The sequence below is a fragment of the Colius striatus genome, chromosome 12, assembly GCF_028858725.1.
Source record: "Colius striatus isolate bColStr4 chromosome 12, bColStr4.1.hap1, whole genome shotgun sequence".
Lineage (NCBI taxonomy): Eukaryota > Metazoa > Chordata > Aves > Coliiformes > Coliidae > Colius > Colius striatus.
In genome coordinates, this window is record NC_084770.1 from 277,559 (window position 1) to 292,236 (window position 14,678).

The window sequence follows — 14,678 nt, forward strand, 5'->3', positions numbered from 1 at the left end:
GCAACCTCCCCAGATCCCAATCTGTGTTTTTCTGGCTTTGATTTCATTTGGAATTCTTTTTCCGAGGAATTACAAAAATAGTTTTTTAATAGCAGCAGCCACAGCCAGTTCCAAACATGATTAGTTTATATGTTAAGTCCTTTCCGAGTTCTCAGGGGAAGCAGATAACACAAGGTCTCTCTCACTTGGACATTTTTAAAATGCATGAAATTCTACTGTTGCCGCTTTTACTTATTTTTAATCTGACAGTTCCACTAAATCGGGAGGAAAGGCTTCTGTCTCACTCCTGTTTTTTTAGTGCCTTGAAATTGGCTTTTATAAAAATCAGCTGCTAGAAGCTGCAGCTGAGAGCAGTTGAGCTGCCACAGAGGGAGCCTCCTTAGTGGACCCCTATGATGTCAGGATGCATCGAGAGAAGCGGAGAGGAGGATAGGAATCCAGCTCAGTCCTCAGCCAGCACTGCCAGGTACCACTGCCCTGGGAGCAGCTACGCAGGGCTTTGCCCATTTCCTCCCCCAGCAGAGCAGAGCCCCTGGCTCTCCCTCTTACCTGCCTGCATGAGGACCCAGCAGTGCCCCAGTGAGTCCAGCGGGGCACACAGTGGAGAAAACTGCAGCAGCAGCGGGAGCTCCGGGCTATCCCCGGGTTCGGATTCAGACAGCAGTGGGGTGGTGTGTGGTGGTGGTGGCATGAGAGGTGTCCTGTCCAGATACTGGAGCTTGGAGAGTCTGCACTCTGCCACAGGTAAGGGACTCCTTTTTTTGTTTTTTGTTTCCTGAACCTGCTGTGTGATATTGCACTGACCTTGAGAAACCAAATCAAACCTTCTGTCGAAAGTGTCTAATTTGCAAAGGCGGTCTCTTAGTCAGGAGGAATAACCACAATGTTCAGTGTTTGCTAGCTGTACCCCTGCAGACTTACAGCTAAACCAGAATGACATGGACCCTTAATATACTTCTTTAGTCAGAGGGTGAGGAATAGGTTCTTAATGGCTTTGGAAACAGTGCTTAGGCTTTTACTTGATTTAAAGCTGTCCTTTCCTTTTGGAACAGCATTTCTTATTTCACTTTAGTTCTATAGAACCCAACATTAGAGCTGACATTTCTCTGTGTAAAATCCAGTGCAAAGTAATGCTGCCTTCAGAAAATGTCCAAGTGAGGTGCTGTACAGCACAGGAGGGCTAGGCAGGTTTGCACTGCTGTGTGCTGACAGGGAAAGGCAGTTCCCTGAACCAACTGCTCAAGTTCTGTTTCTGTTTTCCTTCTTTCCCTTCCTTCATTCAATTCTTTTTTTTGAACCAGAGGTGTTGGAGGCCTGTTCTGGCTCAGCCTGGCTGGATCTGGCATTCTAGTTTTTTATCACGGATGTGCCTATGTAAGGTTTGGATGTTTGAACTACAAGCATAGGAAAGAAGCTTTCTCATTCCCAACTGAGACTAGCAAAGGAGCCTGGCAATGATTTTACTGACCACCTATAGTGGAACTGTTCAGTTTCTTTCTTGACTGTTGCTGTTTAGACATTTATTTATGTTTTCAGTAGAGCTGCAGCAAATTAGTTGCTCTGTTAGATAAATTCAGAGAAGCGCCTCCAAGGCTACCAGTGACTGCCATTTCCTTAATAGAAACACTCAGTGCTACCAGCTAGAGGCAAGCCTTGGGAAGAATGTTAGTTCTGTGTCATCTGCTTTGGTTTCTTATACTTTTAATTATTGCAAGGTCTTGTCATTCCATCTACAGCTCTGGATTTTGGGCAGTTTACCAAAATCTCTATTGTTACTCTGAACTCTCTGCTGAAGTGAGAGCAACTGCACTGTGATACTGGGAAGGACTACAGCAGGGTGGCTAGCCTATCTGACTTTCCAGCCTACACTCCAGGCCTTCTAGGTGGCCAAGAAACAGTAAAAGCCACAGAGTCTCTGAGATCCCAGGGACATGAAAAAAAGGCTCAGGGTGACATCAGGCCATTGGTACTCTGTTTTGGGGAAAGATCTGAGCTGCAAATGCAAGGGGATGCACTTCTCTATCTTGGTAGCATTTGCTGGCTCATTTCCTCCTGTATCTGGGAATGCAAATAATTCCCAGCATTGGCATAAAGTAACCCTGGCCCAGGATTCTTTTTCAAACTACTACTCAGAGTTGCACGTGGGCCAGAGGCGGTGGATCAGTCCCCTCTGTCTTAGAGGATTTGCTGTCAGCTGTTCCCTGCGCATTTGGGGGCTTAATCAGGTCAGTTGATACAAGTGATGTACAGTGATATAAAAGAGGTAATGATGATAGCAAAAGCAAACTTTGAAGCTTATTACTTTTCTAAATGCTCTTTCATTTACACAATATCCTTGTTCCAAAAGGCTGTGAGGCATGGTGTCAGTTTCTGCATGCATTTAGCAGGAAATGCTGAGATGGGAGGAAATAGAATAAAAAAGAAAATGGTATGGAGACAGATTAAGAACTAAGAGAGAAAACTTATTAAGTTTCACAATTACAGTATTGAGAGATCAATACAATAATAAAAGCAGATCACTGCCTTTCAGGCTCCTTGTTGCCTCGAAATTCAATGTTGGTGAGTGTCTTCTCGTATACAAAAGATGTCTGAGCACTTTGTCTCTAAATACTAACAAAGTTCAGGTCAGAATTGCAATTAAACCTTGAGAGAGTGCATCTCCCAAAAGAATTAATTTTGTTTTGATTCTACTCTGTCAACGTTCTTCTTTGAATTCAATGAAGGCAGCTGTGGGAGGAGAACTGCTCTTCACCATCAATGCCAATTGGCTGTCAGAGGAGCGAGGCAGCATTTCTTTTTAAAGCATGGACTAATTAACATTTCTGAATGGTAAACTTTAATATACTTCATACAACAAACAATCAAACAACAACCCAGCAGGAAGAATAGCAGCTGGCAGTGCATGAGAGTAGTGGGAACTAGAATGTGTGGTAATGTCCTTTGGAGGAGCAGGGAGTCTCCAGCATCTTGGTATGTGCCACGTGAAGAAGTCAAGGGGGGGAAAAAAGGTACAAACTGTATTAGCACTGTGAACTGTATGATGGTGCATTAAAAAAATGTGTTGGAAGATGAATCAGTCCCTTCCTCTGTTTTAAAAGGATTTCCAGTAGTGGCTTTAAGGTTGGATAGGTGGACTTGGTGGACAAGATTTTGCCTTCTTCTCCCAGTGTGCACATAAACTTGTCTATAGGGATCTTCGTACTGAGTCCAGTGCTGACTGAGACTTCAGAGAAGATTGGAAAGAAAGTAGATTTAAGTGACTGAAAAGGGGAGGTGAAAGGGAGGTGAGAGGTCTTCAGTACAGTGGAGTGCAGCCATTTGAGTTTCTCTTTTACATCATCTGATGCCAAGAGAGTAAAGAGACAGATGTGCATGTATGTCTGCTTATACATGTATATGTGTGACAGTGTGTGATTTCAGAGATACATAGTGACATCTACATAGTAAGGATAGGTAGCATTTTCCCAGGTGAAAGGGGATAAAGCTGTCTTCTGCAATCAGTAAAGAAGTATGATTCTTTTTGTTTTGGAGTTGACTGTCTTGTAATGTATTGAAGAGAAGTTAAACGTTCTACAGAGTTGAGAGAGAAAAGACCCACTGTTACAGCACAAATTTCTGTGAAGATGCTGTTTAAAAACTTTAAAAGAAATAGTTCAGACTTGCATGAAGTGAAAAATTCTGCTGGTTTTTAATATCAGTCCAGGGCATTTTTGGTCTAAATGTCAATATACATTACGTTACATGAGGAGACCATTTTGCTGAGGCTAGACGTAACCATGAGAAGAGGGAATGGGTTGCAGCTCTATTAGAGTCTTCATTTGAGCATGCCAGAGGACTTCATAATGAACACCAGTAACCCTCACAGAGAGCCTGAGAGGCTTTAAAACTTTGGTTTAGGATACAAAAGGCAATACAGATAGTTTGAGACTTGTAACTTTGCTGTTTGTAAATACTTAGAAGCAATTTCCAAACGTTTGGCTGACGCGGTACTGCAGTGAGAAAGTGACTGGAAGTGGGAGTTGCTCAGTAGTTCTGAATATCAGGTCTTAAGTATCTCAGCTGGACAAAAGAAACACGAGGCATCCAAATTAAACGCCAGTTGTGACAGTGCTCCAGCAAGTGATTTAATGGCACTATGGAGACTCTAACCCTGGTTTCCTAGGCAAGACCTTGTACCCCAGACACATGCAGTCTATATACCATTCACTGCTGTTGTACAGCTCTACTGAAGAGTTTGTTTCCTTTAGAATATTTCCAGACTCAGGCTTGTGAGTAGGTCTCTTTGCTCTTCCAGCTCCTTTGTTGCAGGTCCAGTCCTGACCTCATTAATACTTGTATTTATTCTTTAGTTTGTCCAAGTTGGGAAGGACTGGAAGAGCAGAGAAAGGTGGGGACAAAGGGGGAATTGCAACTCGGTGGACTAGCGGTTGCCATAGTTTCCCAAAGAGATCCTCTGTGTATTTGTGCATATGTAGCAATTTAATTGTACAGCCTACACTACAGTGTGACTCTGCACAGTTTTGTGGCTCCTAATATGCAGATACACTCATCTACTGGCCTTGGGAATGTGGCCTTTAAACAAACGAGGATGGGTGGGGAGGATGTTTTGTTTTTTTCATTCAGAGCTTAAAAAAATAAAAGGGGGAGGTGTTTTTTATAAACGTTTTGGGTTGTTTTTAAGTCATTCATTTCATTGTTGTGGCTGATGAGGGAGCCAGTAATAGAACTGTGGCAAATGCTTTGCATCTTTCTCTCTTTTTTTGGCAAGAGATTTTTCTTTTGAGCTCTTTCTTTTTCCCTTTTTGTCCCCTAGCCCTGCCTTTTTGGTACTAACATCCACAGCTGTGTTGGTGGACTGCAGTGTATAATTCCATTGAGCCTTCTTTCTCTAGGGTCACATAGTCAGCAGGAGTTAGAGGTCACACAAGGGGAGCTTGATTGAAAGTTCAAAGTGTTTCAGACTGCTTCCAAAGGAGAGTACGGGCAGGGGGGGAAAGAAGTTAGTGCCTCAAAGCATATGCTACAGCACGTTGATGGTATGTTTTACCCTTGATTGGGCAAAATGTGAGCTAGGATGTTTCAGTTGGATTCATTGATTGCATTGTAGCATGTCCTATGTGTTCCACCCCTCCCCATATATTTCCTGTGTCACCTGCCAGAATAACTTCTGCTCATCTTCTGAACAACAGATCAATGAAGTTTAAAAAGAAACAAGAGATACAGCAGCCCATGCTAAATTAACTTTGATCTTTCTTTGTATATGGATTCATTTGTAATAGTGACTGATACAGGTAAACCTAAGGGAGATCCTGAGCCTTTGAGGAAGAATTAGAAGGTTAACATCTTTTAGCTGAACTAATGAGCTGCCTTAAAGCCTAAGTAAAGATTTCTTATTTGAAAATAGATCTTCCAAATAGCATGAAGTGTTTGTGTGCTGTGACCTGGCATCATACTTAAATAGTGAGAGCATCTACATTAATTGTGGTTGAGTACATTCTAGTGAATGCAACCTCAGTAAATGCAAAGTGTATGTAAACTTGGCTACTTAACACATCTGGTACCCTAAAAGAAGTGGGTTTTCAGCACAAAATATCCTTTAGCATCATGCTTTTCTATAAAAAGGAATGGAAAATAGTGCTAATGTAGGTAGAAAAGTTTGATCATGTTTCTGTACCTCTGTTTGCAGCAGAGTTTTTGTAAGTTCAGCTATTTTGTGGTTCTAATTACATGTTAATGTATTGAGGCTGGTGGTGTTAGTTGATTTTCCCTTGAGATTTTTTTTTTGTTTTCCTTTAAAAGGAATAAATGCTTATTCTCACTATCTCCCTGTGAGGTACAAATTAGCACCTTTGCCTAACAGAGCTAAAGACTCCCATCTTTGCTGATGTTATGTTTGCAGAGGGGAAAAGAGAAATCTTTGGGAGTGCTGCCTGTGACACTTCCCCAGGTGAACACCCTGCTCAGGTACCATCTTTATTCTGTTCTTCCTCTGCTTTCAAAACCTCTCCTGGAGAGATATATCTATATATATATATATAGAGAGAGAGAGAGAGATAGATATATATGTATATATATTTCCTCAAAGATTCAGTTAGCTTGAGAATAGCCTTTCAGACCAACACTTCTTTCAGGTATATCCATGCTTTAGTTGTCGTTTTTCTAGATGGAGGTGAAACAGCTTTAAGCCACCTGACTTGGATACACAAGCAGCATCACAGCTCTTACAGCAGGCAACTTAGTGGCTCTAGAGAGTAAATGGAAGGAGAGAGAAGGTGCTATCCTGAAGCCTACCTGTGCTAGCAAATAGTGTATGTGCCCAATGGTCATGAAGAACATTGTGTAATTGTTGCCTATACACTATGAAGCTTTAGTGTTACTGCTACAAAGTTAACTAGGTTAAACAAGATGGGTAACAATCATACCTTTTCATAAGCTTGCCTGTAACTAAGCTTATTCCCTCTTAAGGTCTTGTTCTCCCATCTATCTGAATCAGGTGAAGTAGCTGAAAGATTAGAGAAATAGATCCCTCTTCTGGGAGTTAGTAATTATCTATGGACCTTTCTAATTGTATTAGAATCCCTCTTCATCTCAAAATCCTTTGTAGTCTGAGCTCTGTTAAACCAACTAATTGAGTAGTTTGCTTAAAAGTGCTAGGGATGAGCAGGGTGCAGCAGTCTGCACAGGGTGCTGTTCTGAGCAAGCTCAAAGTCTGAAGGTGGTGACTGCTGAATGTCTTCAGTGGCTGTGCCCTTCAAACAAAGCTGCTGTTAGAAGTGGTGGGTCTGCACACGAAAGCAAGACATTAGCTCAGGTTTAAACTGATAGGACCAGAGTTTGCACCTGGTTAAATGTCTTGGATTACACTGTGTGAACATACAAGTGTTGGCAGCTGTCACTACACATGCACCTCAGGCTGTGTTTGCCTAAACAGATACAGAACTTTGCTCCTCTTGTTCTCAGTCCCATCTGATCAAGAAGCAAGAGATTCCCTGGACTATGATGCTGGCTTGTAAAAGCTCAAGTAACATATTTTGCCATGGAGTGCAAAACGTAGTTGCTTTGCTAGAGTAATTGAAGCATTTCCAAGTTGTGCTGCATCCCAAGGAGTGCTCATGGAAGCTCTGGTGCATCAGCCCCACGTGCAGGCTGATTGCTGAATTCGGCGCCCTCCTATGATGCAGGCTGGCAAGTGGTAGTAGAACAGGAGGCACAGTTTTGTGTCAAAGGCAACTGAATATGCAAAGAAATAAAATCCATACTGGCTGTTTTGAATGTCCTTCTTACTCTGAATTCTCTTTTTATCTCTCTTGGGGGGGTGTGTGTACATATACAGTCATCCACTGGTGAAATTTTTCTAATAAGCACATGGAATTTTCTAAACTATCTGTGAGGTTGATTAAAAACAAGTATTTCTGGATTTAGTCTGTAAATCTGTTTATCTTCCAATGGATAAAGATAAGGTTTCTTTCAAAACCATTCTTAAGGGATATAATAAATGCCTAATTAATAATTTGAAATGGATGTTATAGAATAGCATAGAGTAAGCATTGTTATACAATTAATAAAGATAAGACTGGCTATATTTTCCTAACAGCTGGCAGAGATTTATTTCTATGTGGGAGTGAAATAGCAAGAGTTTCTCTTTTGGCTAATGGAAATAGTTTCCATGAGGTGTTTTTGAAACGGGCTCTTTTTTATTCAGGTCTGCCTTTAAAAAGGCAGACAGAATGATGTGATGGGAGTCCCAGTGTTAACACCCAATGATCTGTTTTAATGGGTAGGACTAAGCTATTATGCTCTTCCTCTGCCAATGAAATCTTTCCATGCCAGGTGTTAAAAGCCCTCAGTTAAGCATGAACCAAGATCACTACTTAAATGCACATGCAGAAAGACGTACTTGGCATTCAGCAATTGCAGTTCATGGAGTCCTTTTCTTAAAAGCAAGACTACAAACAGTGTGTCTGCACTAACTGGACATGACTCCCTGTTCTTGGAGCTGTCACAGAGGTTATTCCTTGCAGTGATCTTTAGAAAAATTGAGGCATATACAAGTTGGGAGGAGGAAAAGCTGTCTACTTAATTATTGAATTGGAGAAGAAAAACAAAGCTATTTAGAAACTAAAGGTTCAGCTGTAGCAATAAGGTGTAGTGAGAATCAGTCTCATCTGCTGCTGGAGCTGTTGTGACTTCTATTGCTGTGTCAGGTAACTTACCACTCTGTTTTGTTATACTATACAGTCTGTCATGCAGTGGCTGTAAGGCTTAAGAGAATCCCATAAGTCATCAGCCCTGCTCAGTGCTGTGCGCTGAAGTGGTCAGTTCAGACTTCATCTCAAAAATACACCCCTGCAGTGTTCAGACCTGACCTCGCTTTCAGTTGTGAAGTATCTGCAATTGGGAGATAACAGCAGGATGCTGAAGGGGCAGGAGTATGATCCAAGAGTAAACCAGTCTGAGCTCCAGGCCTGGTTTGTTTTGTAGTCCTACAGCAGGCAGCGCTGCTCCTGTGGTTCTTGTGCAGGTTTTGTTGTATGGATATATTCAAAGTGTCTCTGTTTCTGCAGATACAGAGTGACCTGGAAAATAACATAATAGCAAGAATTCTGGAGCTTTTGTTTGAAGCCCTGAGTAGCTTCTCAGTTGGCTCAGCTCCTGCTGACTTGCCTGGTGCTCTGGCAGGAGGGCAGTCTCCCTGAGCAGAGCTGCGTGGCAGCTTGAGGTCACTGATGGTACATCCTGCTCAAGGCAAAAACCTACCCTGCAGGCCTGAAAGAAGCTTTGACAGTAAACCTTTTAAGAGAGTTTATTATGAAAACACAGCATTGCTAATGCCCTGAAAACAGTGGATTTGGAGCAATTTGTAATGTGGCATTCTTATCAGCCTTAAAAGCCTGAATACATTAAAAATACACAGAAACCATCTGTACTGAAACTTGTTGGTTGGATCTGTCAGCTCTGTTTACAGTGAACAAAATCATTTATTTTGGGCTATTTTTGGTCCCAGTTCTGAGGTTCACCACAATCTCCATGCTGCTGTATGCTAGGACTGCTAAGGCCTGGCAGTCCTATTTTGTGCTGGCTTAGTGGCAGTATTCTCCATAGGGCTGACTTAGGGGGTTTGGTCAAGCTTTCTTCTACGTATCTGTGGTCACAGTTGGTGGTGTACTGCTCACCTGCTGCTTGTTTTGGCTCATGTGAGAGCATTTACTAGGCAGCTGGGACTTTCTCTTTAATCTATTGGAAGAAGTCTCCAAAGCAACTGTTTATCGTACAGCTTGTATGTCCTTTAGGCAGCCACTTGTGGTGGCCTGCTCTAGATAACTCCTCTGGTCTGGAGAAATTAGCTTTCTGAAGAAAACCAGTATGCTTCCAAAGGTAAGATAGCTTTCCAAGCCAGTGACTTGACATTTGACCAGAATTGGTTTTAAATCCACTGAATTAATAATGGCCAAGTCATTAGTTTTGACTCATCTAAATAATTCTTGATGTCTCTGAAATCATAAATGTAGGTGACTGAGCACTGCTGAGTCAATTCCTGAAAGACTATCTGGCCAAATACAAGGGGGATTTTTTTTAAGGTAAAGATGGGGACTGTAGCCTGGCATTTTGCCTTCCTCTCAGGCACTGCCCTTCCTTTTCAGTTTCCACTGTTGAGAAAAGGCATCTTGATTGCAAAAATTTTTCCAGATGCAATGAAAACAAAAGATGAGGATGCCTTCTGTTTTTTATGGGAATATAGTGCAAATACAGGGAAGATAAGAACCATCCTCTCCACTTGTCAGAGGACTTGTCACTTATTCTTATGCTTTACACTTCTACTAGGGCATTGGCTGATGTGCAGTGGCACTAGTGCATTAGCTTTGCAGCTGACTGTGACCCAGTTCCTTTATCATACTGGGCAAAGAAAGGGCAGTTCAAGTTCTCAGTGCTCAGAGGAAAATCAGTCTTGGCTAAGTGCAAACTATATACAGATAAGGGCAGAAGCAGTTTCTCCCAATTACTTCTCAGCCAAATGACAAAGGGATTTTTTATGACACCTTGACATGTGTGGTTCACTGCTGGCTGGAGTATTGATCCTTTTCTCTGGTCAAGCAGCTGGAGGGCATGGAAGCATCCCTCTGCACCACTGCACTTTGCAAGATGGCTAACTTGTTTGATTGATACAGCTTTTCTTCAATCAGAGTCTCATTTCCAGAGTCCTGGAGAACCAAAGCATCCTCTGCAGTGGGCTGCTCCCGAAAACTTTACCTGCTGTAGAAAGTTCTAGTTTTGCTTCAGGGCTCTAAAGCAGCTCTTCCTCCCACCCTGAATCTGAGAATGGTTTAGGCACCTCTGGAAACCGTCTGGTCTCATCTCCCTGCTCAGAACTGGGTCACCTAGAGCAGATGGCCAACTGAGTTCTGAACATATCTAGAGAGGCTATAGAGGCTCCATTCCTGGGCAACCTCTTCCATACTGTGACCACCCTTACAGTGTTTGAATAGAACTTGATGTATTTCAGTTTGTATCAATTTCTTGTTGTCCTTATGTCAGCCACCACTGTGCAGAGTCTGGTTCCAGCATATCCATGCTTTCCTTGCAGTCTTACTTGCCTTGGTTGCCACCCAAATCCTGTCTGAATTTAATATGCTGGGGTTTTTTTTGAGTCCTTAATGATCACTCTTCTCCCTGTGGGTAACTGGTATCATATCTGAAGCTTTACTTGTCAAGTGCTTTCTTTGGCAAAGGAGGTGTGTAGATGAAACTTTCTGAAAACACAAAGCAGAGGCATATCTTTCCTGCTTTGGTCCTGAGGACCAGGATTTGCTGACTGTTGGGTCACTGCAGGCCTCAAGTTCCTTCTTGTTAATCAGGTAAGCACATAGTTGGAGATGAACTTTGGTGGAGGCAAGACAGGTTGGAGTTGCTTAATTGCAGCAGACTTCGTAGTTAATTGTTCATTGCTGACACATGCCTGTACAGACAGGATTTGGTGCCTAAAGCTCTGGAATAGTGTTTGATTCTTCTAGGTTATGAATTGCACGGGATGGGATATTTTGTTTGTTTGTGGGATTTTTTTTGTGGCCTCTTGCTGCATATTTCTGCCCTTGGTAGGCATGCCAGTGGGAAGTGGGAAAGTTAACATCTGGTCAGTGTTGGCCAGGCCAGACCTTGGTGTGCATATGAAAGGAATCTGGTTGCAGATAGCTTAGGCAAAGGTAGAGCCTTGTCTGAAGTATCTCTAGAAAGCACTGAGGCTGTAATGCTCCTTGATCAAGCCCTGTATGTGGCTTCTGTACTATATACACTGAGACTCATTCAGCTTCTCTATTTATAGCACTCGATAAGTACCAAGTTGTGGCACAGAAGGGACCTACCATATTGAACACAACAGCCTACTGTTTCACTGCTGTAGTACTCCACTTATTCATCTCAGAAACCTATGTGAGAGGCCAGTGTGCTTGTTAGAATGAGCATTTGTAAGTAAATTCCATGGACAACCCACTGGAAACACAGCATCCCTGGGCTGTGAGTGTCTTCCCTTGACCCCCAGCCTGTGCTGCACCAAGGACATCAGTCTGACAACTGTTCTGACTTGATTTCTAGCATCGGAGTTAAAACAGAGCTATCTTCTGTAAACACTGACCCAGACCACTTGATCTTGTCAAAAAACCAGAGGTGGCAAGATTTTGGGAGATTCTGGGAGAGAATCTGGAAATAGACAGGAATGTTGGGGGATAAGGGATCTTGGCAACTACTGTGTGCTCTCTGTGGCAGGCAGGCACGTTAGCTTCCTTGCTGCTCTGTTTTCCTCTCCTACAATGCCTAAATACAAGGGACAAGCTTGTGTGGGTTGCTAAGCACTGTCTGTAGTAATCAAAAGGAAAAAGAGAGCTGGGCCATAGACCAAAACCACTGCTTCAAGTACCCTACAAGGGCCATAGAAAGAGGTCTGACTCTATGGCTGGTTGGAATTTCCTGGCTCCCTGCTTAGCACTGATCTGAGCGCCACACGACAGGGAGCATCGTGGTGGATTTGTAGAGTTTAGCAGTAGTTGTATGTGCCCATTCACTATTTTAAATGGATTGATGTTAAAAGCCTAACTCATTCATACATCGTGTAGCTGTAGTTGTACGGGAATGATATTTACTACTTAGGAGCCTGCAGTACAGCAAGAAGAGTGAGGTGCTTGTGGTTTGTCTTATAACGGGCAGCATATTATGCTAAGGCAGCATCTGGTGAGAGGGGCCTCAGGCCAGGTCCTGCACTCTAATGGGGTTTATTCACTGGGTGGTGCAGTTGGCAGTACTCCACAGCAGGCCTGAGTGCTGCATGAACCTCACTTGGCTATGAGAAGAGAGCACTGGAGAGTTGTCTCTCTTTTTAAGTTGCTGTGACTTAAAAAGTTGCCTAGTTTTTTGTTTCTGCCAGAGTCTTCTAGTCTTCTACCTTCAAATGAAACAAGTGTGTATAAGCCTCGGGTCTTTCCAAATGAGGGTGGGAAACTAAATTTAAACCTTCCTTCATGAGCAGTTGATACTCAGCTATCTGATTCTGTACCCAAGAACTTAGAGTGTAGTATCATCTTAATCTTAAGGGTTGGAAGAGACCTCAAAAGATGATCTGGCTCCTTCCCTTCTGCAGCTGGAGAGAGCATGGGTGACAGAAATGTGGTGATCAATAACTCAGAGCGTTAGTATCTCAAAGGGCAACCTTTAATTCTTCTCTGAGTGTTTTGCCCAGGGTTGTAAGTAAGGAACTGGGTTTAAATGCAGTGCAGTGGAACACCCTCTGGTCATGTGTCTCTCTTCTCTGTTTCTTGAAGTTGAATGTCTATATTTGGCACATACTAGGCTGTTGTCATGGAAATGGTTGTATTGACATATCCATAGCAGAGCAGCTTTGCTCTGTACAGAAGGATCAGAGGATGATGTGTGAGAAAGGAAGAGGCCTGTCCTTAAGATTCAGGGCATTCATAATATTTGTTATTCAGCTTCTTAGCTCCACTTGGAACATACAGCTGTTGGATTAGTTGTTTTCAGCCAGTATTGAAATAATTATGTAGAACAATACCCAACATTTGGACTTTAACACAAAGCAGTACCAAACTTCACACGAGAGAATCCCCACTTGCCATAGCGGCCTCCTACATATCTAGTATGCTATTGATTAACACCATTGCAGAGCAGTAACATCTCTGCTCAGTCCTTTTTACCCTGGGTTTCTAGTTTGTATGAGATCTTGCACATTCCTGCAAAGAGAAAATCTGCCTGCTGTTCTGAAGGTGGTAGGAAAAAGCCTTATCCTTTGTACTCTCCATTTGAACGTTATAGCTGGAAACATCAGGGACTGTAGCCAGACATTTCCTGCTGAACATATGGAGAAGAGTAATATTTGAAGAGTTAATGAAGGTGAATTTAGAAGGTAGAAGTTAGTAATAGTGGCAGATTTCATGTCTAGGGTGTTTGCTGCTGCTGCCAGGCCACCCTGTGCTTCCCTCAAGACAATTCATCAGCTGTGAGAAGAGTAAGGAACAGAAGAATGAATGTTGGATCTATTTGCCTCATGTCAGTATTTTGACAGCCTGTTGCTACAGGGAGCTTCTCAGCTTCATGGCAAGAAGAGTGAGAAGATAAGAAACTTCAGAAGCAGTGAGGGAAGCTGCATCCTGCATCTCAGAAGTGAGCTCTGCGGGGTTCTTTCCTCTAGTGCCTGGATCTGTGGGAGGAGTTCCTCCCCCTTCCTGTGCATCTTGAACATGGTGGGAGCATATTTCAATGATTTTAATCAGATATTTGGTTGGATTGTGGGTTTTTTCCTCTGTTAAATGTACAAATAGAGGCTGGTACATGCTTGGTAAAAGCCACGCTGTTTCTAATGTTAGTCTAGTTACCTATCCAATGTGATCCAAAAATCATCACAGCCAGACTGCAGATAAGGATGGACTTTTCTGGTTCTGTGTCAGAAATCTTCACTTACCTTGATGTAAGGTAAATCTTCACTTACCTTGTCTAATCCCTGCAGATTGGACAGATTGCAAGCAAAGGTAACTCCTATCCCAGCATGACCACTGTCCCATGCACTCCAGAGCCCCCTGGAAGAAGCCAGGGCAGGCCTCGCCCAGGATCCACCCCTCCTGTGCTCCCAGCCACTTTGAAATGCCTGAACGGATTTCATCTGTTCAGATTTCAGGAATGTTTATTAATTAATCATCTTTCCAGATTCTGTCATATACAAGCAATCCATATGAGGGTGGTCAAAGGTATTTGTAGCTAGAGCTTCCCAAGTTTTCAATTTTTGCATTGTATATTAGAATAAACAAAACAAAAAAGGCACTTTCTTGTTTTGCTCAAGGTCTTGATGCAATAGTCTGTTTCCTGGTGCTTTTAGTGTGTGTATGTATGAAGGGAACTAGAGGGGAAGGATTTTGTGTAGAAATTCATAAGATTAAGAATATAATCTTAATTTTTCAGCTGCTTATATCTGTGCCAGCTGTTCTCTGTGAGAAAGTTTCCACTTCCTTCAGGGTTCTGTGGCCTTAACACAAATTGGTCACCCTGTAAATAATGGTAGATTAGGTTTACAAACCCCATACTGTTACTGGTGTGCAAAGAGAGGAGCATCAATAGCAGCAACACGGAACTTACTGTTGGTCTTTGATAAAGCCACACACTGAAAAATAGTCTGTAAACTCACC

General features: G+C 42.6%; 1 protein-coding gene across 1 annotated transcript in view; it reads left to right on the forward strand.

The window, feature by feature from the left end:
* Positions 1-436: 436 nt before the first annotated feature.
* The window catches only part of LOC104560412 (rho guanine nucleotide exchange factor 4-like), a 102,709-nt gene continuing 88,467 nt past the window's right edge, over positions 437-14,678 (forward strand). The window contains 1 exon segment of the mRNA XM_062006064.1: positions 437-744. Coding sequence (XP_061862048.1) covers positions 558-744 — 187 coding nt within the window. The 5' untranslated portion in view covers positions 437-557.